The following is a 27,877-nucleotide window of genomic DNA, read 5'->3' on the forward strand; positions in this document are numbered from 1 at the left end:
CCCATTTGGGATTCCCAGGGGCTGGAGCCCTCTTCAGTCTTTCCCAGCATCAGGGTCTTTTCTAATGACTCGGCTCTTAGCATCAGGTGGCCAAAGTATTGGAGTTTCAGCCTCAGCATCAGTCTTTCCAATGAACACCCAGGACTGGTCTCCTTTAGGATGGACTGGTTGGATCTCTTTGCAGTCCAAGGGACTCTCAAGAGTCTTTTCTCCAACACCACAGTTCAGAAGCTTCAGTTCTTCAGGACTCAGCCTTTGACTACTGGAAAAACTAAGCTTTGACTAGACGGACCTTTGTGGAAAGGAGGACAGTGGAAAGCTGAAGATCCAGCTATAACACGTCTGGAGAGATGAAACCCTCAGCCTCAGGCAAAGCTTTGTTAGCACAGTCTGAGAAAGTGGGTTAACATAAAACCAAACCATGTTCACAGGGATACACCAACTTGTACTAGCATAAGTTTATTGACTATTCTGGAACACGGAAGCGAGAACAAGAGAGCCCATGCTGTCAAGAGCCAACGACACTCTCTCCATGCAAGATCTGACTCCCGCCTCCTTGACCTCTTTGGTCTGACCGACCCTCTGCCCTGTGTCCCCAGCCAACTATACTTCAGCCACTCTGCCTTCTGACTCTCCAGAACACTTCGAGAAATGCTTCAAGATATTTCCTACTTGGATGGCTTGCTGTTCCCCAAGCCTGGAAAGCTATTGCTTATCTTTTGGCACGGCTGGCCCTTTTCTTAATGGGTCAGCTTAAACCAGGCTTCCTTATAGGAGCCTTGGACTACCGCAACACTGCTTACACTGTGTGTGTGCATGCATGCTTAGTCGCCCAGTCGTGTGTGACTTTTCTGTGACCCCATGGACTGTAGCCCTCCAGGCTCCTCTGTCCATGGAATTCTCCAGGCAAGATTACTGGAGCAGGTTGCATTTCCTTCTCCAGGGGATCTTCTTGACCCAGGACTCAAATCCAGGTCTCCTGCATTGCTGACAGATTCTTTACCATCTGAGTGACCAGGGAAGCCCTATGCTGTGTGTAGCACTTACACTTTGTAATTCTCCTGTTCATTTTCACTTGTTTATGATCTGTCCCTCTCTCCACGATGCAAGCTCTGTGTATGTCTTTTCACTATTAGTGTATTCCCAAGACCTACAACACTGCTTGGCACATAAAAGGTGTTCAATAAATATTCATTGTAAAAAGGGCTCTTCAATGTTTAATATTTGGTTCAAGAGCCTGATGGAATATGGGCCATACTCTGGAGAGTGCTGGTAGGACAGGAAGTCCCGCTGCACACACTATACTGAGAGAGAATCCATATGAAATTACTTGTGGGCCACAGGTACAGTCCCCGGTGCTCCAAGAAAGACATAAACAGCAAAAAAAGAAAAAAAGAAAAAGGAGAGAGAGAGAAATTTGGAATTAAGTAAATGCACAGAAAAAACAAACCCAGCATGAATGGCAACATGAATATAAATTAAAACATAACTCAAGGTCAAAACCATTAACATGGTCAAAGAAGAATAACATGTAATAAGAAAATGAAGAAGCTCTGTGTAAGTCATAAGCACAGATAAACAACATAGGAGCCAAAAATATGTAGCAAAAATCCCAGAAATACTAGGAGAGACTGATGAAAACACTTCTGTTGTGGAATGTTTTTAATATTTTTGCCTCAGAATATGACAGTTAAAATATACAATTAAGACAAAGAAGTGGCTTAAAAGTACAATTAACTATACATTTTTTTCTTCTGCTATTCATGTAATACACAAATCATTCTTATACTTGGCATAAAAAATGTTTGCTAATTTTCCAAAAGCCGAGATTTGTTTTTTAACTTTCAAATTCAAAATCAACAATAATGAATTTTTAACCCCCTAATTATTGAAAAATTAAGAAACCTCTTCCACATAATTCCTAGTTCAAAGAGGAAACCAGAATTGAAGACACAAAGTAAATATCCAAAAGAGGATGGTGAAAAAACATTATATCAAAACCCACTGGATACAGTTAAAATTGGGTAGGAATAGATTGGGAGGCAAGGGATGATTTTCAGCCTTAAATGATTTTATTGTTTAAAAATAAAACAAACAAAATTACACCAAGTCATGATGAAATTATAATTCAGAACAATTTGGATCTTATTTTTTCTTGATTATTGAGAAAAGAACTCAGTTGCTTTCAGATGTTCTTCATTTGAACTATTTTTCTTTTTTATCCATCCTTTGGCCCACATCACAGTAAGAGCGAATAAAGCGATCAAGAATCTGCCTTTCTGAAAATTATGAAGAAAAACAGGATGAAATTTTCCACTTAACTCTTTCAGGGCTAAATAGAGAAATTTCTAAGTGACAATTTCTACTGACAATAGTACTCTAAATATAAATTCAATGAGACCAAAAGAATCATGATAATCAAAGCTGTTATGTCTAATAGCTAAAAAGACTCTTCAATAGTCAATAACTCTTAAATGTAATTATTGACTAAAAAGAGCAAACAATAGTCAAGGGATCAGCAAGACTTCCTGGAAAGAGCGTGGGTTGTGGAATGAAATAGACTTAGGCTTTTGTTCTGTGCAGCCACTCTAGTAGTCTTGCCTGGAAACTTCCCTGGACAGAGGAGTCTGGCAGGTTACAGTCCATGGGGTTGCAAAGAATCAGACATGACTGAGCACACATCTGTCATCTCTCTTTACTCGTTGCCTCATCTCTGAATCAAGGTACTGATACTTACCTAGCACAGTTGTTGGAATGGATGAAGAGCGCTATATGTGAAGCACCTAGAGAGTGCTTGCTCTGTGTGATGCAATGATAAACAAAACAATAGAGACTATTGTTCCAAAAGTTTCATGAAAGCCAGGGTGGCTTTTCTGCCCACCAGTCTTTGAGTGATAACTGACCTCTCTCCCCAGCCTCCATTTCCTCATCTGGAAATTGAAGGAGTCTTGTCTGGTTATGAACATCTATGGTCCCCTAATACTAATCACATATTTTTAAATTGTACATGGTGGAGCTATAAAGCTTTGTCACTCCTAGAAATTACCATCTGTGCAGCCAAAACTAAGAGAAAGGAAGAATGTAAGTGATGTTACCTGTCCTTGTGCTCAGTGTGACAAATGCCGCCCGAGGGCTAGAGATCAGGGTGTGTGTGTGTGTGTTTGCGTGCCTGAGTTACTCTCCACCTAAGTTTGCATTTGTTTTTGTGATCTCACATTTAACTTTGAATGTTTTATAATGTACATAACATGTTAGTTTGGTGATATAGGAATATGTGTCCTAGAAAGTGACCCAACCAGTCCTGAATGACATTTATCTCTTTGAGGATGAGATACATGAAGATTTGCATGTACCCTAAGAAGACTGTCACACACACACACACAAAAAAAACACCAAACAGGAAACAAAGATTACACAAACTAAAACAAAGCTGTGAGAGAGTACAGACTTTCACTGGAGAAATCAATTAACTATAAGAAAAAGAGAAGTCGCCCTGGAGCAGCTCAACCACAGCAAACTGAGATCAGAAGTAAGTGAAAAGCTAGATGTTTTCTTTTTAATAAGTGGGGATATATTCACTGGGGCCTCTTTGAAGAAAAATTTATTTTCAATGGGTTGAAGTTTACACAAAACTTTATATGTTGCATGCGTGTTCAGTCGGGTCTGGCACTTTGTGACCCCGTTGACTGTAGCTCTCCAGGCTCCTCTGTCCATGGGATTCTCCAGACAAGAACACTGGAGTGGGTTTCCATGCCCTCCTCCAGGGGATCTTTCTGACCAAGGGATTGAACCTCCGTCTCTTGCATCTCCTGCAATGGCAAGTGGATTCTTTACCACTGTGCCACCTTTTTGTATTCACATACATATATATTGAACACCAGGGGCTAGAAGTTGGGAAAGTTTCTATTTGGTGGAAAGCCACGTATTATTATGATCTGTAATTTATCAAATAGTAACTTGAGACCTCATTTTACCTTTGTAGGAAACACCCTGAAGGTACTCTGTGACTTGAGAGGGGCTGAATGAGTTCAGAATTGTCAAGAAATCCAGATAGGCTTTCCCGTAATCACTTTGGTAGATGGACTGCTTCTTCGTGCGCTCTTGGCTCCTGATATGGCTGTACAGCACCGAAGGGACTAGAGACACACAAGGGAAGGAAAGACAAGAAGCTGTCACTGAGCAGAGAATCCCAGCCTTCATCTGTGGGACTCGGCAGGTCCCACAGATGTGTTGTGGAATGTATTGAGGAATCTCGGAATAAGAACAGTCTACAAAATTGTTTTAAAAAGCTACAGGTGTACTCACCTAGACCTTGAGAAGCAATGGGTAGGCTCGAGTAGCATCCATATTTGAAACTAAAATCCTGTAACTCAGGAATTTTAGCTGGAATTTGGTAATTCCGTCGAAATTCTGTGTCTGCTGGTCGGGGAACTAACTTTTTCCATTCTAGAAACATCGGAGAATGCTGTTTATTCTTCTGATCTGGGGTGGAGGTACAAATAGAAGGCAATAATTACTCCTTGTAAGGTATTTCTAAATAGCATCATGTTTTCAATCCATTTTGCTTCTGGCAGTAGCTTCCAATTTATCACACTCAGAACCCTCTCTTCTTGCATTTAGAGATATGGTCAATGTACTCTTTATGGACATTTCAACCAAGAAATAATTTTCTGCTTTATCAGGCACAGGAAGCACAGGCTAAAATGATCAGAAGTAGTTTCCAATGAATGTACTGTCCATCAGTTAGGAGTGTTCTTTTGTTTCTGCTTCACGGACTCAGAAAGCACACCTCACTCCAGTAGTCCTGCCTAGGCTCTGGGGCTGGGGTTAGGAAACAGAGTGAGATATTTTAGATAGGGCTATGGCTGCCATATAAAATATAGGAATTCAGTTAAATTTGTTGTAGTTGAGGTTTTGGTTGCTGCACAAGGCCCTTGCAATGGAAATGTGGAGTTAAATTTGAATTTCAGATAATGAATAATTTTTTTGTATCTGTATAAGCACTCATTTTTTACCTGTTATTAGGACTTCCCTGGTAGCTCAAATGGTAAAGAATCTGCCTGCAAATGCAGTATCATTGCCTGGGAAACCCTATAGACAGAGGAGCCTGGCAGGCTTCAATCCACTGGATTGCAAAGTGTCAGACACAACTGAGCCACTAACGCAATATCATTATTCAGTTTTAATTGAGCATCTTGTATTTTTATTTGCCCATTCCAGCAACCTTAGATGGGCAGTACACATCACCCCCATTACCTGGAAAAGAACCACTCGAAAAAGGACCTTACTGATGGATGGTTAGGCCAGATCATTGTTATTAGTGGGTCATAATAGTATTATTTCTTTGAGCTTGTGTTTTTGGTGGGTGGGGGGAGGCAAGAATACTGGAGTGGGTTGCCATTGCCTTCTCCAGGAGATCTTCCTGACCCAGGGATTAAACCTGGGTCTCCCGCATTTTAGGCAGATGCTTTACCATCTGAGCCACCATGGAATTCTTACAAATAGCATGAAAAGAAGAGAAGTGAAAAGCAAAGGAGAAAAGGAAAGATATAAGCATCTGAATGCAGAGTTCCAAAGAATAGCAAGAAGAGATAAGAAAGGCTTCCTCAGCAATCAATGCAAAGAAATAGAGGAAAAGAACAGAATGGGAAAGACTAGAGATCTCTTCAAGAAAATTAGAGACACCAAGGGAACATTTCATGCAAAGATGGGCTCAATAAAGGACAGAAATGGTATGGACCTAACAGAAGCAGAGATATTAAGAAGAGGTGGCAAGAATACACAGAAGAACTGTACAAAAAAGATCTTCACGACCAAGATAATCATGATGGTGTGATCACTCACCTAGAGCCAGATATCCTGCAATGTGAAGTCAAGTGGGCCTTAGAAAGCATCACTACGAACAAAGCTAGTGGAGGTGATGGAGTTCCAGTTGAGCTATTTCAAGTCCTAAAAGATGATGCTGTGAAAGTGCTGCACTCAATATGCCAGCAAATTTGGAAAACTCAGCAGTGGCCACAGGACTGGAAAAGGTCAGTTTTCATTCCAATCCCAAAGAAAGGCAATGCCAAAGAATGCTCAAACTACCACACAATTGCACTCATCTCATACACTAGTAAAGTAATGCTCAAAATTCTCCAAGCCAGGCTTCAGCAACACGTGAACCGTGAAATTCCAGATGTTCAAGCTGGTTTTAGAAAAGGCAGAGAAACCAGAGATCAAATTGCCAACATCCACTGGATCATGGAAAAAGCAAGAGAGTTCCAGAAAAACATCTATTTCTGCTTTATTGACTATGCCAAAGCCTTTGACTGTGTGGATCACAATAAACTGTGGAAATTCTGAAAGAGATGAGAATACCAGACCACCTGACCTGCCTCTTGAGAAATCCATATGCAGGTCAGGAAGCAACAGTTAGAACTGGACATGGAACAACAGACTGGTTCCAAATAGGAAAAGGAGTACGTCAAGGCTGTATATTGTCACCCTGCTTATTTAACTTATATGCCGAGTACATCATGAGAAACACTGGGCTGGAAGAAGCACAAGCTGGAATCAAGATTGCCAGGAGAAATATCAATAACCTCAGATATGCAGATGACACCACCCTTATGGCAGAAAGTGAAGAAGAACTAAAGAGCCTCTTGATGAAAGTGAAAGAGGAGAGTGAAAAAGTTGGCTTAAAGCTCAACATTCAGAAAATGAAGATCATGGCATCTGGTCCCATCACTTCATGGCAAATAGATGGGGAAACAGTGGAAACAGTGTCGGACTTTATTTTTTTGGGTTCCAAAATCACTGCAGATGGTGATTGCAGCCATGAAATTAAAAGACTCTTACTCTTTGGAAGGAAAGTTATGACCAACCTAGATAGCATATTCAAAAGCAGAGACATTACTTTGCCAACAAAGGTCTGTCTAGTCAAGGCTATGGTTTTTCCTGTGGTCATGTATGGATGAGAGAGTTGGACTGTGAAGAAAGCTGAGCGCCGAAGAATTGATGCTTTGAACTGTGGTGTTGGAGAAGAGTCTTGAGAGTCCATTGGACTGCAAGGAGATCCAACCAGTCCATTCTAAAGGAGATCAGCCCTGGGTGTTCTTTGGAAGGAATGATGCTAAAGCTGAAACTCCGGTACTTTAGCCACCTCATGCGAAGAGTTGACTCATTGGAAAAGACTCTGATGCTAGGAGGGATCGGGGGCAGGAAGAGAAGGGGATGACAGAGGATGAGATGGCTGGATGACATCACCGACTCGATGGACGTGAGTTTGAGTGAACTCCAAGAGTTGGTGATGGACAGAGAGGCCTGGCGTGCTGCAGTTCATGGGGTTACAAAGAGTCGGACACGACTGAGTGACTGAACTGAAATGAATAGTATTATTTTGGGGAATAACTCTGCTAAGAAATATTCACTAATATGATCATTAAAACCTCTGATGCACGAGCTAAAGCCAAGTTCCACGAGCATTACCAGATTAACAAAGGAAAGAATCACGTCATCTTACCTAGAATGAACTCATCCCTAATTCTTGCTACAAAATGTTGGTTCAGAGGCACATCACACATCACCAGCTTTAATCAGAACAAAAATATTAAAAATAGGAGTATCATGAGCAATGTCACACCAGTGCTAATTACTACTGACACTAACCTTGATTCTTCTTCCAAAATAATTTTTCAATAGGTCTTCTCGAAATAGACTCCAATGTACATTGTATATCAAGCAATATGTGATGTCATCTACTGGGACCCAAGAGCAGTTTAATATTGATTTTTTTAAAGAATGATCTCCGTCCAGAACAGCACAGTGGGAAAGGGTTTCACTACATGGTGTCTCTTAATTTAGATGTTGCAGGGAGAGAGGACATGGGTACTCAATGGCCATAATGAACTCATAAACTGCCTGAGAAGACAAGGTTATAGAGAAGAGAAAACTCTAGGGCTCCAAAATCAGGACACTCCTTAAGATATTTTGGACAACCGTCTGGTATTGTTGCTGCTTCTGCTAAGTCGCTTCAGTCGTGTCCGACTCTGTGTGACCCCATAGACGGCAGCCCACCAGGCTCCCCCATCCCTGGGATTCTCCAGGCAAGAATACTGGAGTGGGTTGCCATTTCCTTCTCCAATGCATGAAAGTGAAAAGTGAAAGTGAAGTCGCTCAGTCATGTCCGACTCTTAGTGACCCCATGGACTGCAGCCCACCAGGCTCCTCCGTCCATGGGATTTTCCAGGCAAGAGTACTGGAGTGGGGTGCCATTGTCTTCTTCAGGTATTGTTGCTAGTAAGTACCATCTATATAACTCAGTTTTTGTGAATTACTAATAGATTTATTAATAAACAAATTTCCATTTGTTGCAGAGGTCTATCCCTTTTTCCTAGCTACAACTCAAAAGTAAATGCTTTCAGTTCCTACACATGTTCTGTGCCAAAGTTAGAGATAATGAAGTCATTGTTCTACCTTAAGACTACCTCAAATGAGTGTGATGAGAAAAAGATAAACAGGAGACACAGATACAGAATGTAATATCTTGCAACTGTAACAAATGGAGATAATACATCAGAATTACCTAGGAAGGTTATGCCAAAATATACCGGCTGAACCTCATCCCAGACATTGAGAATTTCTAGATGTGGGAGGGACCTAGGCACTTACACTGTGAACAAGCTTCCCATATGCTTAAGAATCACTGACCCAGAGCTTTGGATAAGGTGCTACAGAAGCCCAAAGTGAGGGGCTTCTCTGGTTGCCCAGTGGTTAAGGCTTCACCTTCCAATGCAGGGAGTACAGGTTCAATCCCTAGTCAGGAAACTACGATCCCACATGCCTCATGGCCAAAGAAACCAAAACATAAAAAACAGAAGCAATATTGTAACCAATTCAATAAAGAATTAAAAAAATTGTCCGCATGAAAAATCTTTAGAAAAAGAAAAGAAAAGAAACCCAGAGGTGGAAGGAAGACAAGAATCAAAAGGCAGATATAGTGGGAGGGGACATGGGTAAAACTATGGCTGATTCGTGTTGATGTTTGGTAGAAACCAACACGATACTGTAAAGCAATTATCCTTCAATTAAAAATAAAAAAAGAAAGGTGGACACAGCAGAAGGTGTGTTTTGACAAATGGTCAGCACTGAAGCTAAAATGCACAGTGCATTCATCAAATGCAGTCTGCTGCTGCTGCTGCTAAGTCACTTCAGTCGTGTCCAACTCTGTGTGACCCCATAGATGGCAGCCCACCAGGCTGTCCTGTCCCTGGGATTCTCCAGGCAAGAACACTGGAGTGGGTTGCCATTTCCTTCTCCATTGCATGAAAGTGAAAAGTGAAAGGGAAGTCACTCAGTCGTGTCCGACTCTTCGCAACCCCATGGACTGCAGCCTACCAGGCTCCTCCGTCCATGGGATTTTCCAGGCAAGAGTACTGGAGTGGGGTGCCATCGCCTTTTCCGCAAATGCAGTCTAGTTGGTGTGAATGTGAAGAATGCAGGGTAGGGAGGAGCAGTAGCTGAGGGTGAAGCAGGAGAGGAAGGTTAGGATCCACACTGTGAAGGGTCTTGAGAGACTTGTCCATATAGAGCAACTGGAGATGAAGACCCAGAAATGACGAAAATCAGGCTCTGGATTTACTCTGAGTTCCTTTGAAGAGAAAAAGTAAGTCTTCATCGATCCTTAGTACATATCACCATAATAGATCTCATTAAATATTTACTAAATTGAGTGAACAAAAGAGAAAAAAGAAACGTAATCGCTATGTATTAGTAATTAATCTGAACCACACTCTAGTGACTGCCTACATGATATATGCTTACAGTAACTCTTAGTTCTTAATCCTTACCTAATGGTTTTATAGTCTTTGTAAAATTTCCTATAAATGAGTTCCTTCAGCACTATTGGGAGAAATTCCTGATCCGGAAGGATCTGAGGAACACCATATGAGTGCTGAAGTGCAGATGTAATGTTGTTGAAGTCCCAATAGAGAAGATAACCTGACCCGATGCCAACCCCACCCGGAGGGACTATCCCTGCACCTCGGGAGACCAGTTCCCACTGGTTTTCTTTTCCAGTTGGTAAAGGCGACAGAGCTTCCCTGGTGGCTCAATTGGTGAAGAATGCATGTGCGGTGCAGGAGCCCCAGCTGTGACCCATGGGTGAGCAAGTCCTCTGGGGAAGGAAATGACTGCCCACTTCAGTATTCTCACCTGGAGAATTCTATGGACAGAGGAGTCTGGTGGGCTACAGTCCATGGGGTCACAAAGAGTCAGACACGACTGAGCGACTAACACTTTCACATTTTCACAAACGTGAGACCAGAGTAGTTATAGCCCAAAGGGAGAAACCGCCCCTCTGAGATAGTCTGTGGAATTGCAGAGAGTCAGACACGACTGAGCGACTAAGCACAGCACATGATGTTTGATCCCTAGGTGGGGAAGATCCCCTGGAGAAGGGAATAACTACCCACTTGAGTCTTCTTGTCTGGTGGGTTCTGTGGGCAGAGGAGTCTGGCAGGTTACAGTCCATGCGGTTGCACTGAGTCGGACATGACTGAGGCAACTAAGCACACACAGCGCACGATGGCTGCAGAAGGGCCCCTGTAAACCTACAGCAAGGACTGTTCAAAACTACAAGACCGTGGGCACTTCATCTATAGCCAGGTGAAAGCTAGTTCTGCTGTTCTAACTCAGCAAAGCCAAGTTCTCAAGCCTGAATGTACAAACAAGCCCCTTTTACTGCTTCTCACTCATTGGCCTTAATTCAATAATGAGGATTCAAAGACAAGACACAGCCTCTGTGTTTCAGAAGCTTAAAGTATTAGAGAAACAGATACATAAAAGGGAATCACAATATTATTTGATAAAGGCTGCGGAAGAGGAAAGAACAGGAGCTATAAAAACATGGGAGGGGCACTGACCCAAATCTGGAGGATCAGAGAAGACTCCTAGGAGAGAAATGAAGTTTACATTTAGACTTCAATTGCGGACAGAGATAGGGCTTCCCGGGTGGCTCAGTAGTAAAGAAACTGCCTGCCAATGCAAGAGCCACAGGAGACATGGTTTTGATCCCTGGGTCAGGAAGATCCCCTGCAGGAGGAAATGGCAAGCCACTCCAGTATTCTTGCCCAGGAAATCCCATGGACAGAGGGGCCTGACAGGCTACAGTCCATAAGGTCGCAAAGAGTCGGACACGAATGAGCGACTGAGCACGCATGGACAGATAGGCTAAAAATAAAAGGAGGGAGAGGTCTTCACACAGAAGAGGCAGAGGGCAAAGGGCACAAGGTTACAGGAGGCATTGTAAAACTGGAGGGTAGGGGGCAGTCGTGGGGGCTGGAGGATCCTGTGGGGGTGGGCAAGGACCAGATTATACAGCATTCACCTTATGGCACTTAGCTTTTGTCCTGGGGATAAAGGTGGGGAGAGGGATATAACTGAAGGATTTTAAGCTGGAAAGTGATGTCAATTGGCACATCTGGAAACTTACTATGACCCTAGTATGGACATGGACTTGAGGAGACAAAGTTGGAGAGGGGAGTGGATTAGAGGTCATCCAAGAGATAGATGATGATAGCCTGAATTAAGGCAGTGGCTGTGGGGAGGGAAAGAAGCAGATGGAGGTGAGAGATTTAGGAGGGAGTCTTGACAGGTCTGGGGTATTTATCCACACGTGGGGAAATGGTAATTTGTGCTTGCAGAAAGCAGGACTCTAATTGGAAGCTCAAAGACATCTTTTAAGAATGCTGACATTTCAGATGTTTTTCCATGACCCTTTATCTGCAAGTATGGAGGTCTTTTGATTCTGTTCCCATCCAGCTTCAGAAAGTATACTTCCCAAACATTCCCTCCATCACTCAACAAATATTTACAGGGAATGAGGCTACATGCTGTACTAGGCCCTGAGTGAATAAGAGCTTTGGGGGTCATGCTGAGTTGTGGAGGAAACAGTAAAACACAAACAACAGGAAACAAGAATCAGTCAACAAATGACTGAAGAATGCAAAGGCGACAGGCAAACAAGATGACAGCAGGCCTCTCCAGATAAGTCTAGGAAAGGTTTCACAGGTGAGGTGGCATTTAAGCTGGAGTCAAGAGAGTGACAAAATGAAACTGTACCTTTCGGGCAGAGGGGACAGGCTGAGTGCTGACCGAAGGTGGGAAAGAGCTTGCAATCTTAAAGGAACTGAAAGAAGGCACATGTGGCTGGAGACTAGTGAATGAGACGGCCACAGCGAAGAGGAAAGCGATGGCCAGGCCAGGCTTGCAGGGCCTTGTGAACCAAGAGAAGGAAGTGGAACATGGATTTTATTCAAAGTGCAAAGGAAGACAGTGAAAAGAAGCAGCAGAAGTATTCAATCCAGTTTAGACTGTGAAAGAGCCTCTGGCTGCCATGTGGCGACAGAATTGCAGGGGTCCGTAGATGATACACAAAGCTCAGTGCTAGGGGAAGAAGAAGGTGATGACTTGGAACCCTAATGAGGCCTCTACTTGATCCCCCAATACACAAAATCAGGGGCCCAAGGAAGGACTTGAGGAAGAGATATAAACGCAGAAATCCTCAGGATGATGGAGAGTCACTTTTATAAAGGAACCAGGAACCCTAAGGAACGCTATTAGAGGTCAAGTAGAAAAAAAGACCAAAAAAAGGAGACAAAGTTGTAGGGGAAACCAGGAGTGTGGTGTCACAGAGTTCAAAGGAAGTTCAAAGGAAGAGTGCTTCCACAAGGAGCAAGCAGCCACCGACATTTCATGCTGCCAGGTTATTGGGCACATTGACGAGTAGCTTCAATGACCAGATGGGGCAGAGACCAGATTGGAAGGGTTTGGAAGTAAAAGAATTAGCAGTGCCTCCTATGAAACCCAATGGATGGTAACCATGGAAATGACTCCTCCCTCCCCACACTTGACCAGACTGAGAGCAGATTGGAGAGGTTAACACATTTTTAGAAGATGGAAAGCAAATAGAGGTGCAGCAATTGAGTTAGCAAAGTAGAGAAAGCTGAAATGAAGGGATGCAGAAGGGGTTAACAAGAATGTGAGCTAATCCACACAGCAAAACTCCAGCAGGCTCAAAGTCAGAGGGAGTTGGTTCAGTGGAAGGCTGGTATGAAGGCTCAGGGCAGAAACAGGTGAAATTGGTCAAAACATGGATACAGAGTAGTTAGAATTCCCTGGTTCACCTTCTTAACCTTATGGTAGTCACATGACTATCCTTCCTAGCCAGGCTGTTGGAGCAAAACCGAACCTAAGAACCTCTGGATTCAGGGACACCAGGCACAGCAGAAGGTGATGTACTGAGATGTTGGACCAGGTAAAAGTGGATTCAGTGAGTGTGACAGGCACATAGAAAACTAAGCATTTGAAAAGAGTTAATTATTAACTATGGTAAAAAAAAAAAAAAGGCAAAAGAGAACTAAAATGAAATATACCCAGAAAATATCATTTGGCTCAGCAGTGTTTGTTGTTGCTGCTATTTAGTCTCTAAGTTGTGTCCAACTCTTTGTGACCCCATGGACTATATTCTGCCAGGCTCCTCTGTCCATGGGATTTCCAGGCAAGGATACTAAAGTGGGCTGCCATTTCCTTCTCCAGGGGATTTTCTTGACTCAGGGATCAAACTCATGCCTCCTGCTTTGGCAGATGGATTCTTTACCACTGAGCCACCAGGGAAGCCCAAGCAGTGTTAACATAATTATAATATATCATATGATTATAATTGTAATATCTGTTCAGTTCAGTTCAGTCGCACAGATGTGTCCGACTCTTTGCGACCCCATGAATCGCAGCACGCCAGGCCTCCCTGTCCATTACCAACTCCCGGAGTTCACTCAGACTCACGTCCATAGAGTCAGTGATGCCCTCCAGCCATCTCATCCTCTGTCGTCCCCTTCTCCTCCTGCCCCCAATCCCTCCCAACATCAGAGTCTTTTCCAATGAGTCAACTCTTCGCATGAGGTGGCCAAAGTACTGGAGCTTCAGCTTTAGCATCATTCCTTGCAAAGAAATCCCAGGGCTGATCTCCTTCAGAATGGACTGGTTGGATCTTATAAACACTAGCAATTGCATTAACTCCAAACTTGTAATATAATTATACTGAGAGGATGGATGGAGGGGACATGAGAAAGAGGACCACATCCTCAGTTACTATAACTGAAGTCAGTCATAATGCCTAAGACTGATGAATCAGAAATAGTAGTGTGAGGATATGATTTTAAAATATGGAGGATCCCATAAGAATAAATAGTTGAAAGGATGGAAATTGATAGTCAGTGGGAGTAGGACCGAGAGTGGATGGGGGAGGGGTCAGGGAATTGCTATTTCACTGTGAGCCTGTAGGTAACTATTAGATTTCACTCTATGCACATATCAGTTTAATAAAAGGAATTTTAACATAAGTGTTTTTAAAATGGTAAACCAGCAGTAAATAATTGAAGACAGCAGGCTTAACTCGACCCCATCATCTTCTCCTGGCTCGTCCTTGTCCTTTGGATCCAAGAAGCCTTTACTGACCTCTTCCTCCAGTGTTAGGCTGAATGTCCTACTGTGCACCCATAGCACCCTGCATTTCCCACAACGTGCACCTTATTATAGGTGCTCACTAGGTCAACTCTTGTTTGCAAAATTGCCTCTCTCCACATCTATACTGTGAGTGTCTTGAAGGAAGAGACCGCATCTGTGTTGCTCACCATGGAGACTCTGGTGCCTAACATTTTACCAGGGAAAGGAGAAAAATGAATGTTTACCCTTCGATCGGTCCACAAAGTCTCTCTTTGTGATGGAAATGAACTGATTTCCTATTGCCTTCCGAACCTCTTCCATTGATGCAGCAATTTTCCAAGGAAAGTAGCTCTTTAATAAGGTTGTCGATTGAGGTAGTGTCCAGAGAAAGAAGTTCTATGGATACAAACACAATTTTCAAGAAAATCCACAGGGTTTCACCTTATGGAATGAAGAACACACGTGTTTTTGTATGTATGTGCTAAGTTGCTTCAGTCGTGTCCAACTCTTGTGACCCCATGGACTGTGGCCCGGCAGGCTCCTCTGTCCATAGGATTCTCCAGGCGAGAATACTGGAGTGGGTTGCCCTTTCCTCTTTCAGGGGATCTTTCCAACCCAGGGATTAAACCCAGGTCTCTTACATCTCCTGCATTGGCAGGTGGGTTCTTTACCACTAGTGCCACTGGGAAGTGTTTTTGTATACAGATTCTTTTGAGTTCTTTACACCCGGCTACCACATTGAAGTTGCAGAGTCTTGCAGAGCCATCATCTGACCCGGCTATAACATGGAGCTTTGTCATTTGTTTGACTTCTCATGTGGAAGACAAGAAAAAATGACTGGGAGAAGTGATCATATTCTAAATATATTTTATAGGTAAATAAGGTTTCCTGATGCATAGAATGTGGGATGTGAAGCAAAACGATGGGCCAAAAATGGCAGCGAGGCCTCAGGAGAGTAAATAATGCAATAGATCCTCAACTTCGGTGCTGGGAGAGTCTACAGGCTGGCAGAGGAACACTCATTGGCTTAGATAGCACAGGTCCCACTCTGGCTCTCATTGGTTGAGACAGCACAGGAAACCCTGCCACCCTGGTTGCCATTTGTTGAGAGCCTTCAATAACGTTTCCCTAGTGGCTTAGATGGTAAAGCGTCTGTCTGCAATGCTGGAGACCAGGGTTCGATCCCTGGGTTGGGAAGATCCCCTGGAGAAGGAAATGGCAGCCCACTCCAGTATTCTTGCCTCAAAAATCCCACGGACTGCGGAGCCTGGTAGGTTTCCATCCATGGGGTCGCAAAGAGTCGGACACGACTGAGTGACTTCACTTCATTTTCAGTAACACTTAAAGGGAAAATAAATGCTGTCCAATATGTATGTGTATGTCATATGTATACATATACAGTATAATATTGTAACTATTTGGAATTAATTATAAATCTTAAGGAAAATACTCAAGAGGTAAATAGATTATATGTGGGTGCCATGAGGAACCAAATTAAATGGTGCATGTGTGTGTGTGTTCTAATGACTCCAAAGTCTACATCTAAAGCTCATCTTTTCCATTTGAGTCACAGATTTGTGCATTCAACTGCCTATTGGACATATTCTCACCCAACATGTCTTCAACTGAGCTCACATTTCCCCTAAACTCTTCCCCACCAAACCTGGTCCTCCTGAAAGTTCCAGTTCAGTAAATAGCATCAGCACAGACCCAGCCATCCAAGTAAAAAACAGAAACACCATCCTTTATTCACTGCCTACCTTGTCTTTTACATCATTTCAGTCATCAAATCCTGACCTTAAATTCTACTGACCTGACCATCAAATTCTACTACCTTATTACCCATTGAACATGTCCAGATGGTTCTATCCCAGGTGACACCATGCCATGTGGCAACCCAATAAATGAAATCCTTTGCTACAATTGAGCTTTGCCTTTTATGATGGGAGAAGGGTACATAGTACCTAGAAAACAGAGAGAAGGTCAGCTACTTTCATTTAGTGGAGAAGGAATTCTAGCTGGCTCTTTTTAAACTAAGCCTATGAGTTACCTTGGTGGACAACAGAAGAGCATTCTGGATAATCAAAATAGTATAAGTTGTGATGGGTTGAGAATGCATATACCAAATACAAATACTTGTACGTGCCTGTTCATAGCAATTTTGTTCATAATAGCCAAAAGGTCAAAGTCACTCAGTTGTGTCCGACTCTTTGTGACCCCATGGACTATGTAGTCCATGGAATTCTCCAGGCCAAAATACTGGAGTGGGTAGCCATTCCCTTCTCCAGGGGATATTCCCAACCCGGGGATCGAACCCAGGTCTCCCACATTGCAGGCAGATTGTTTAGGAGCTGAGCCATCAGGGAAGCCCCAGAATACTGGAGTGGGTAGCCTATCCCTTCTCCAGCCTATCTTCCTGATTCAAGAATCGAACCGAGGTCTCCTGCATTGCAGACAGAGTCTGCAGCCAAAAGGTGGCAACAACCCAAATGTCCATCAATAGATAAATGGATAAACAAATTGTGGAATATACATACAATAGAATATTATTCAACCATAAAAAGGAATGAAGTGCTGATAGATGCTACTATGTGAGTAAACTTTGAAAATGATGTTTTTAAACAATGCTAAGTGTGAAGCCAGACACAAAGGTCACATATGGTATGATTCCACATATAGAATATCATCCATAGAGACAGAAAGCATATTGATAGTTGCCAGAGACTAGGGGAGAGAGAAATAGGAAGTAATTTCTTAATGGGTACAGGGTTTCCTCTTGGGACTATGAAAATATTTTGAAATGTGATAGAGATGGTGGTTGTATAACATTATGAATACTAATAGCCAGTGATTTGTTTACATGAAAATGGTTAATTTTATGCTACATGAATTCCACTATAATTAAAAAATATTTTTTATTTAGGGGGATAAGGGAGAAGTAGTTAGAAATAATTGTGAGAAAGTGAGCAAAAAATAGTCTAAGAAGGACCATAGCTGTAGATGATGAAGGATCTTTGGGATATATCCCAATTCTCATTTTTATGGATTATGGATACAATATTAAAGTCAAAAGATATGTAGATAGTATCTTACCTGACTAGGGTAAGATCTGTGGTTCTTGATTCCTCTTGAAGTCCCAACATTGATCGGATCCTCTTTAGAATATGGTTTCCAGACATACTCATCATTGTACTGTGTTTGATTAGGAATAGGATCACCAAGTGAATATGTATATCCTAGCCTTCTGGTACTTTTCTGACTATAAGAAAAGAGTAGAAACCAAACTAAGATTTACATAACAAATTTCACAACAGTACACATGTCAAACAATTTTTCAAAGATTGGCTGGCTTAAGGTTTGATGCCAGAAATAATTCAATATCTAGGTTTCCCTGAAACAAAACAATCCTGTATCTTAGGATGGCCCTTAACAAAAGTATGGGAGTCCTAATATGAAATTTAAAAGAATAATCTGAAATTCATTAAATTTTTAAATTAATTTTTTTTAGTAAGAACTGAGTACTCTTCTGTATAAACAAGTAGTTCAGAGTAACTCTGGTTACCAGTAGTTCTGGTTACCAAGTAACCAGATACTTGGTAAAGAAAAGTTTCTATGAAAAGTATTCCAGTTAATAAAAGGAAGAAATATAAGAACTGGGATATCAATGGTTTTCAAGTCCCTACTGAAATAATGAAATGATCAGCAGTTGCCACTGTGAATATACACACAAAAACCCACCTATTAAATATTTTTGTGAAAATACCCAACCTGAATCAGATGAAGTCTTTGGAATATCAGATTACAGGAAATACATGAAAAGGAGGATGTTTTTAAATGATATGATGAGGGTGGAGTCAGAAAAAATCCAGAAGAATAACTTGCTTCTTTGACAAAGAAATTCTAAAAAAAAAACAAAAGAAAGAAAGAAAGAAAGAAAAGTAGAGGAACCTGTAGATTAAGTGAATAAAGATAATACAATGTGTAGACCTTGTCTGGACTCAATTTCTAGCCAACTTTTTTTTTTAAATTATGAGACAATTGGGGAAAATATTATTGCTGATTGGCTATTTGATATTAAGGAGTTGCTTTTTTAGGTGATATAATGGTATTGTTGCTGCTGCTGCTGCTAAGTCACTTCAGTTGTGTCCGACTCTGTGCGACCCCATAGACGGCAGCCCACCAGGCTCCCCCGTCCCTGGGATTCTCCAGGCAAGAACACTGGAGTGGGTTGCCATTTCCTTCTGCAATGCAGGAAAGTGAAAAGTGAAAGTGAAATTGCTCAGTTGTGTCCGACTCTCAGCGACCCCATGGACTGCATCCCACCAGGCTCCTCCGTCCATGGGATTTTCCAGGCAAGAGTACTGGAGTGGGGTGCCATTGCCTTCTCCGAATGGTTACATATTTTAAAGAGTCTTTATCTTTCAGAGAGACATGAAAACATATTTAGAACTGTGTGTGTGTTGGTCACTCAGTGTGTCCAGCTATCTGCAACCCCATGGACTGTAGGTGATACAGCATACCTACATTCAGGACATCCCCACACAGGCAAGAATACTCTGGTTACAGTCCCACCCTTTACTCTTGACCTAGAACAGCAAGTCCTGGGTAAGTGGGAATTTGGGTTACAAGAGGGTTCCCTGAAAGCACTATAATGAAATTTCCCTTTGTAGGCTCCTCTGTCTTTGGGATTCTCTAGACAAGAATACTGGAGTGTGTTCCCATGCCCTTCTCCAGGGTATCTTCCTGACCCAGGGATCAAACCTGGGTCTCTTGCATTGCAGGCAGACTCTTCACCATCTGAGCTACCAGGGAAGCCCAAATATTTAGAATTAACATGATACAATGCCTGGATTTTGCTTCAGTATTATTGAGTGGGAAGGCTAAGTGGAGGATATACATTAAAAATGTCCATATGTTGTTGATTATTATAGCTGGATGATAATTGGGAATTTACTGTATATTCCTTTTTCTATGTCTAAAATATTTCATGGTGACTTAAGAAAAAAAAAGAGGGATGGGTTAGATTCAGGTTATGTTTGTAAGAAACCAAACATCTGGAAAGTGGGATCCATCTGGATGCTGGACTGTTTCACTTGTCATTCAGATGAGCAGATGCAAGCATGACTGCGGTCCTAAATCAAACCGAAGTCATCAAAGGTACATGAAGATTTTTGCAAAGGGAACACAGCACAGATTACTTTAAAGGAATCGATTTGCACATCTGCATTTCTCTGTATATTCTTTCCTAATGTGTCTCCCCAAGTGCAAATCTGCATATCTATGTGGGTCTTTCCCGCATCTCCCATCTCTTGCTCCCTGCACTCTTCTTCATCACTATACTTCGGGGTATAAGCTACTAACCGTGAGAAGGGTGCCTGGCAAAGGGAAACTTCATTATAGTGCTTTCAGGGAACCCTCTTGCAACCCAAATTCCCACTTACCCAGGACTTGCTGTTCTAGGTCAAGAGTAAAGGGTGGGTCTGTAACCAGAGTGTTCTGGCCTGTGTGGGGATGTCCTGAATGTAGGTGTGCTGTAGGTGGTGTGGCTGAGAGTAACAGCTAGTTTTCCCTTTCCTAACAACTATCAAATGTTCATCCCTCTCTAAGGAGAGCTTCTAAGAGAGCAGAGAATATAGAGTGCTGAAAATGGCTCTTTCACTCACATCTTTAAATGTAAGCATTTTTCCAGCTTTTAAAAAAGTCCCTAGGATATGTCGATAGCAGGAAAGAAGCGCGTCTCTGTGAAGATGAAACAGTACAGGATGGCAATGCTGATTCTTTTCAGTGTAACTGGAATCTTTCTGAGACTATCACATTTTTAAAGATTTACTGTATAAAACTGGTACATGAAACTCTTGTGATCTTTTTTCAGATTTTTTTTTATTCATCATTCAATAAGATACTTAAATCTACTCTTTAAACCCATATGTATTATGAAACATTTACTTCAATATAGCCAATCCTCATTTTATTTTATTATGTAAAATATTTAATACAAGAAAGTATATGCTAGCTTGTTATACTATTAATTTTACATGTATAACTATATGCTAACCTATATAACTTTTTCCTTTCATCAAATGCATAGTAAATATTTGTTTGGTATCTAAAGAAATCAATTAAATTGTTTCTGATTTTTATGCATGGTATTATTTAATTATTTCCCAAAGTCAAGCACCAGAGTTCCGCACACATGAGAACATATTTAACTAAGAAACCTCATTTTTTTATCATACTCCTGACTTCAAAGATAGCTTACATATATAGCTACACATTTCATTATTATTTTTATTACTTGGATATAATTAATCATGTTAGACTTAAATCACTTTACACTTCCCCTGTCTACTTTTAATAATCTTCACTAAAATATGCATTCCATAATTGATCAGTAGTTTTCACAATATTTTTCAAAATATATTTTAACATTTATTTGAACTATAAGTGTAGCCAGATTTTATTTTGACAGGAAGTAATCCTAATTTCACTTGCTGGTTGGACAACAACTAATTTTACCAGCTAGGTAAGCCTGGTATAAATTGCATGAGCTAAATCTTCAGCACAAAGATTTGGATAAAAATAGATTTAAAGTATGTAATGATAAAAAAATATTATATTGGAAAACATTGACTGAAATTAATGTTCTTATTTTCCAAGTCCTTTTTGAGTATATAATATGAAATAAGGTTCTTCCAACTGAAGGAGTAACAGATGTAATTTAATAATCATTTGTTAAGACATGCCTTTTCATGTCTCAGAAAATGAGATAGGGAATAACTCAATAACTGGATGACAAATCATCTAATTATTTGCTTTCAATAAAAGTGAAGGAGTACCCAACCAAGCTGTCAGCCAATCAATCATTAAAAATCACCTGTGATTTTGCCATAAAACCCATTAAGAGTTCAGAGTATTGAATGGCAATGCTTCACTAAAACTCCTTTCATTCACATCTACTTAATTATGAGAACAAGGCTTCTCAATGTGAGCATTTATAAATAAAAAAAAAGTAAGCAGGAAAAATTGATGCTGTGTGGTCTTATTCCAAAAATAAGAACACTCAAATATGGAGACATGAAGTAATTGAAAACAAAACATCCCCATTTATCTCATTAAGATGCAATTCCAAAAAATTTACTTTTTGTGTTTAGTAATTATCAACAATTTGTAATGTGTTTATTGCTTTCAGCAATTCTGTACTAAAAATAATTGTGATAACTCAATACTTGGAGTCATATAACATGTTTAAAAATTAATTTCAATTAATATACTGAAACAGTTGCAAAGAGGTATAATGGAGTGATCAATAAATTGCTTTCAAACACAAAATATATTAGAGCAGAGTAAAATTCTATGGAGGAAGTGGACTGGGAGTAAGAGTTCAAGAAGGAAAGAGAATGAAATAAATAATCTATTAAAGAAGAGCTTGTTTGTATATATTTTTTAAAGGGTCAGAGAGTATCAATTTGCTAAGATGGTTAGATTACTCACTGGTTATATGTAAAGAAACAATTTAATGGTCTTGTTTTAAAATGTCAATATGCAGGATGGGTTGGAAGTTTTATGTTTTACAGCTATTTTAATTTATGATGAGAACTTTCCTGTGAACTTTAAAAAGACATGAATTTGAAGACCACTAATCTAGACTCCTTAAGTACCCATTTGGTTTTGGCTTTCATCCCAAATGTTTCCTCTTCAGAAAACCGTTACTGTCAGATGGTAAATCTCCCTGTAGGGGACATAATGGGACTCAGTGGGATAACAAGCAACTTGGAAATCAAGAGTCTTGCAGCCCCGTGCTTTTTAGAAGTCTGTCATAAACATTTGCTGGGGGAAAATGAATGGAAATCTGGGGGGTAACTTCTTCATGCTAGCCAGGAGACTAGTGTGTTCAACTTGTCCTCAGAACAAACATGTTAGTCAGGAGTCATCATTCCCACTTTGCCAACCTTAAAACTTTTAGCAGAAGTAAAACTGGGCTTGTTACTTGTCTAAGGTAGCAGAGAAAATAAGGGCTAATTAGAACAGGGAGCTGAGGTTCAGCTCAGAACCCATTTCTGCCTGACTGTACTGCTGCAGTCTGGCCAATATTCCATTGGACTTCTTAACAACATGCACTTCTAAGGTGAAAAGATCCCCTACACTGGAAGCAGTCTACAGAGTAAATATGGGCAAGGGAGGGTCCTCCATGCTGATTTCCCATCAACCACTGATGCAATGAAAGATGGCAGCCCCACCCTTGCTCACCCACCAATGAGTTTAGAGGGGCAGCTGATGGAGAGAAATTCCCACCACCCTCAGTTCAGGTGGAGCTGGGGAGAAGCTGCAAGGCAATATTGCTTTAGGAACCAATAGTTGGAGGGGTGAAGGTTGACCTTTTTCGACCTTCTAAGACTACAGTTGGGTGGAAGTGCTAACAATGCCTCACTTGTCCATTCATTCAGTTGTTATTGCCTACCTCCTATAAACCAGGTAACGGACTCAATTCACGCTCCATGTTTAGGTAGCACAATTATATTAACTATATACTGACTCTGTTGTAAAGCATGACACACAGTGGCTTTATGAAGGATCCATGTATTAAATTTCTAAATCTCCCTATAGGGGCTTGGGACACTGTTTTAAGGTGAAAACCCTCTCTGACGCTTGGTGTGTGCATTGGGTCTTATCTGAATGCATTTTCTATAAGCCTTCTCTGATTACTCTTTATCAGTTTTGGATTCTGAGTAATAAAAGACAGGTGAACAAGTTCAAGTGTGTACATCAATCTGGCATGAATAGGGATGTACCGAAACAAAGCAGGTGCTGTTCCTGTCTTAGGTGTGAATGCAGTCCTCATCGTGGTGGCATAAGAATCCCAACTGGTATCACCTGCTAAGAGCACAATAAACTGGTTTTAAATATGGCAGACAGCATATTTTGATCAAATGTTATTTCAATACTTAAAGCAATTTTGCAAGAGACAAACATTTTGAGTGGTAATGTAGAGTTTAAAGGAATGAAGGCCAACTTGTGATCTCCACCAGGGAAGAAGGGAAGCTCAATTTAATCATCTGAGTTTCCCCCCTAAATAAAAATGTGTTCAGCCATGTCTGATCCTTTGAGACCCCATGGACTGTAGCCTGCCAGATTCCTCTGTCCATAGGATTTCCTAGGCAAGAATACTGGAGTAGTTTGCCATCTCCATCTCCAAGGGATCTTCCTGACCCAGGGATCCAACCCATGTCTCCCACGTTGGCAGGCAGATACTTTACCACCGAGCCACCCGGGAAGCCCTCCTTTAAGTTACTTGAATAAGTCTATTGTTTTCCTTGAGATTTCACATAGGCTGTTTTCAAGAATTTGAGCAATACATAAAAATATAAAGGGAGTTCATCTGAAATTCTATCATCTTAATGCACTCACTATCACTGTTCTAATGCCTGACTTTTCATGCATCATATTGGATACACCTGTAAATGCATGAACTGCTTTTACACAAAGGGGGTCATAGTTTGCAAGTCAGGTTCTCTGCTGGAGCCCTTTCTCCTTACTCCTTCCTGCTCATGGTGTCCTCACCCTCCCCATCCCTCCTCTCATGTTAACAGTTGTGCCTGTTTCTTTCCAGACTTTCAGACCAGCAGATATAACCATATACAGATCGATATATACGTACATCAATTCGGTGACAAACTGGTTCGTAAAATATTTGATTTTTTAAACTTCCCCTATTCTTTATTTATTAATTTTTTGGCTCTATGACGTGGCATGTGCGATCTAGTTCCCTGGCCAGGAATCAAACCCATGCCTCCTGCCTTGGACATGTGGAGTCTTAACCACTGGACTGCAAGGGAAATCCCAATGTATTGGGTTTTAGTCCTATTTTGTTTTACAAAAACAGGCTCATCCTACACAAAGTAACCTTTGTGTATCTCTTCTATCTGTCATTTAATAGCATGATATGAAAATCCCTCGTCTGGTGCAGCTCCAATTCATTCTTTGTAATGACTGCGCAAGATTGTATGGTATGGTGAAGTCACTCAGCTGTGTCCAACTCTTTGCGACCCCATGGACTGTAGCCGACCAGGCTCCTCCATCCATGGGATTTTCCAGGCAAGAATACTGGAGTGGGTTGCCATTTTCTTCTCCAGTGGATCTTCCTGACCCAGGGATTGAGCTAGGTCTTCCGCATTGCAGGCAGACTCTTTACCAGCTGAGCCACCAGGGAATCCCATTGTATGGTATAGATGTTCTTTAAAGCTGTGAGAGTGGGTGAGCTCAGCAAGGGACGGAGTGTCATTAGAAGAGCTGATGTCCGAAGGCTGAAGCCCAGGCCTGCCCAGTGCAAGAGGTTTGGGAGATGAGGAACAGCTGGAGAAGGAGGCTGAGAAGAGTGTGAGATGAGCAGAGAACAGGGAGGCTGCGGATGGCGGACGGAAAAAGGAGGTTCCAGGAGGAGGGAGGGACCACCTACAAGGCAAATGCTGCCGGCAGACCCAGGAGAGTGTAGACAGAGAATTCACTGCTGTGCCTAGTCACTCAGTCGTGTCTGATTCTTTTCAACCCTCTGTACTATAGCCTGCCAGGTTCCTCTGTCCATGGGATTCTCCACGCAAGAATACTGGAGTGGGTTGCCATGCCCTTCTCCAGATATCTTCCCAACCCAGATATCAAACCCAGGTCTCCTGCACTGGCAGACCCTAGAACTGATCTGCCCAACCTCTCATTGCCAACAGAATACCACCAAATTACTTGGGAATATAGTTTTAAATTTTAATTCAGTGGTCATTTGCTCCTTCATATCTTGGCAGTTACCTGTGGCTTTTTACATTTCACTAACACCTGGGTGAAATGATCGCTTCACATTTGGTGAGTTTCCCCTCCACCTGAGGCTCCCCTAGTCTAATGAGAGGCTTAGCCCCTGCCTGTCATGCTGTCCCTCTGCTTGCAGACTCCTGTCTACTCTCTGATCCCATCATACTAGAAGTGACATTATCCTTTGATTCTCCTTCTTTAGTGGGAATCACTTTAAAGCATTTTATTCCAATTGCAGAATTAATGTTCTTTGTTGAGAGAATTTCAAGCATAGACAAGTAAGTGGAGAGAAACTGTGAGGTGGTGTCGCTCTCTAAAGAACCATCACTGAGCCTGATTTGAAGCTCTGAGTTTGACTCTTAGAGAAATCAGGAAGTTTTTTTCTAAGCAAGCAACACCAACCTAGACCCCATCACTCTTGGAGATGCAAGTAAGTATGTGAGGTGAGGAACATCCTGGATTATCTGTTGGACCCTAAATGCAATTTCAACATCCTCATGAGAGAGAGGCAGAGGGAGGTTGAGGAGGTCATTGTGAGCATGCAGGCTGAGACTGGAGTGATGGGGCCACAGGTCAAGAGTGCCAACAGCCACCAGAAGCTGGAAGACTCAAGGCAGGACTCTCCCCGGAAGCCACCAGAGCAGGTGCAGCCATGTCAATAGCTTGATTTCAGGCTTCTGGTCTCCAAGATGTAAGAAAATAAATTTCGGTTGTTTTCAGCGACACGTTCATGTTAATTTATGATAGCCCTTGGAACGAATACAGCACTTAAGAGCCCAGTTGACAGTAATAGTTCGATAGCAGTCAGCCCACGGTGATCATCATCGACCTCCTCCTATTCTGAGACCAGACCTGGGCAGTGACACGTGAGACCCACCTTTGGGAGGGTGACCTTCCAGCAATGGAGGATGGAGCAGCATGGAGTGACTGTTAGAGACCTGAGACTGGGTGTGAAGGGGCAAACTCCCCCAGGGGGAAGAGGCACTTTGGAGGCAGAATCAATGAGACCTGGTGATGCCCTTGAGGTGTCGGTGCCCTCCCCTCTACTTTGAGCAGCTGGGATCCTCCTCACTGCACTTCCGAGTCTAGGAGGACAAGGAGTGTCATTTTGTACATGAGTCTGAGGCTCTCCTATGACATCCAAAGGCATGTGGTAGATGAATATTTTGGTCTGAGATTGAGGAGGAGTTTATGAACTAAAGATTAGAGAGCCACGAATTGGCACTTGAAACCCTGTGGCAGGATGTGGCCACTCAGATAGAGTACGTAAACCAAGAGGGATACACCTTGGAGGATCGCAACATTCCCAGACAAGAGAGGGGAGAGCAGACAGTGAAAGAAACCAAGAGAGCATGGCTAGATAGGGAGAGGAGATTCAAGGGGAATGCAAAGGGGGAGATCCTGGGGAGGAGCACCCCCTCTCCCCCAACACACGCACCTTCCTCTGCCTCTCCTGTTTGCCTGGACACCACAGAGAAACTCGGCGAAGTAAATATTTTTGTATTAATTTTTTTCATCTGCTATTTGTAATTTACAAAGGGATGAATGGGATGAAAGTATACATTTCATTCATTCTCCCGGGACTGCAATCCTAGGGAATTTACAGTTGAACAACGCCCACTCCTCTGGAGCCGCCAGGGAACCACAATTACCCAGCTAGAGGGCTGCAGTGGGTTATTATTGCCATGAGAAAGGCTAGGATGGAGCTGACTACACAGTAATCATGCCACTAGCATCACAGCTAGAGTGGCTCTCCCTCCACCGACACAAAAAGCTGAGTTAGTAAACCCGCGGCATTTGCATGCAGAATTGGTATTAAAAGCACTGCCTCTGTTAGATACAAAATCCCTTTGAAAGAAAGGGAAGCGAAGCTTAGAAGCGAGCACCAACGGCTCTAGTTCCCAGCCTCTGCTGCCTATGCGCCTGGGGGTCGCGTCTCTAGTTCTTCAGCCCTGCCCCCCTTTCTGGGCTGTTTCTCAGATCCTGCCTGGGACCAGGGCTCCCCCTGGGTCTGCTCTCTTCAGAGCTCCCCACCACCGTTCCGTCTTTGTTTAGCTTTGTTCTCCCAAAGGCGTCAGTCTCCCCTTTCCCTTGTACCCTCCTGGGCATTTCACGGGGCGTTTAAACAACTGAGCGTTTTGGGGAGGGGTTTGGCAGGAGTTAGGGCGAAGGGCTGGGGAGAGGCAAGGTCGTGAACGCCCTTTCATTCTCCCTGAATTCCCAGCCTCTATTTAAATTGAGTTCCATCTATAAGAGCGCGGCCTCTTGAAGACCTAGGCAGCCTTCGCCCCTAGGTACCCCAGTTCCAGGAGAGACCCCGCCTCTGAACCTCGCCGGGCCAGGTGGCAGGGTCCGCAGGCTTACTTGGCCGTCTCTTGTTGCCATATTGAGAAGAGCACGCATCTTCCGGCCGAGGCTCTGCCATTCTTGCTCCAAGAGGCCGTCGTCGCGGGGCGCTTTCCACCAGCTCGACTGGGTGCTGCTGTTTTGTGACGCGTCGCCATGGAGACGCAGGAGGCTCCCGACCGCTCGTCCCCGGTGCACCGAGGTGCTGAGCGCTTCACCAGGCCGGCTGAGGACACGGTGCGATGGTAAAAAG

The 27,877-nt window shown here is 42.4% G+C and overlaps 1 protein-coding gene across 5 annotated transcripts; it reads right to left on the bottom strand.

The window, feature by feature from the left end:
* Positions 1-1,649: 1,649 nt before the first annotated feature.
* On the bottom strand, positions 1,650-27,877 carry TEX26 (testis expressed 26). Of its 5 annotated transcripts, none has more exons than XM_040267136.1 (7): positions 27,643-27,877; positions 23,274-23,358; positions 17,578-17,743; positions 14,730-14,880; positions 4,306-4,482; positions 3,975-4,136; positions 1,650-2,279 (listed from the first exon to the last, which is right to left on the bottom strand). In XM_040267136.1, exons 1-7 carry the CDS (start codon positions 27,701-27,703, stop codon positions 2,206-2,208), a joined length of 876 nt encoding a protein of 291 aa, XP_040123070.1. In that variant the 5' UTR covers positions 27,704-27,877; the 3' UTR covers positions 1,650-2,205. The 5 variants fall into 5 exon arrangements, with proteins under 5 accessions (XP_040123070.1, XP_040123071.1, XP_040123072.1 ...); XM_040267137.1 differs by having other exon boundaries at positions 23,274-23,355; positions 27,643-27,772; XM_040267138.1 differs by lacking the exon at positions 23,274-23,358 and having other exon boundaries at positions 27,643-27,775.

Source organism: Oryx dammah, unplaced genomic scaffold, assembly GCF_014754425.2.
Source record: "Oryx dammah isolate SB20612 unplaced genomic scaffold, SCBI_Odam_1.1 HiC_scaffold_24, whole genome shotgun sequence".
In the NCBI taxonomy this organism is placed as follows: Eukaryota; Metazoa; Chordata; class Mammalia; order Artiodactyla; family Bovidae; genus Oryx; species Oryx dammah.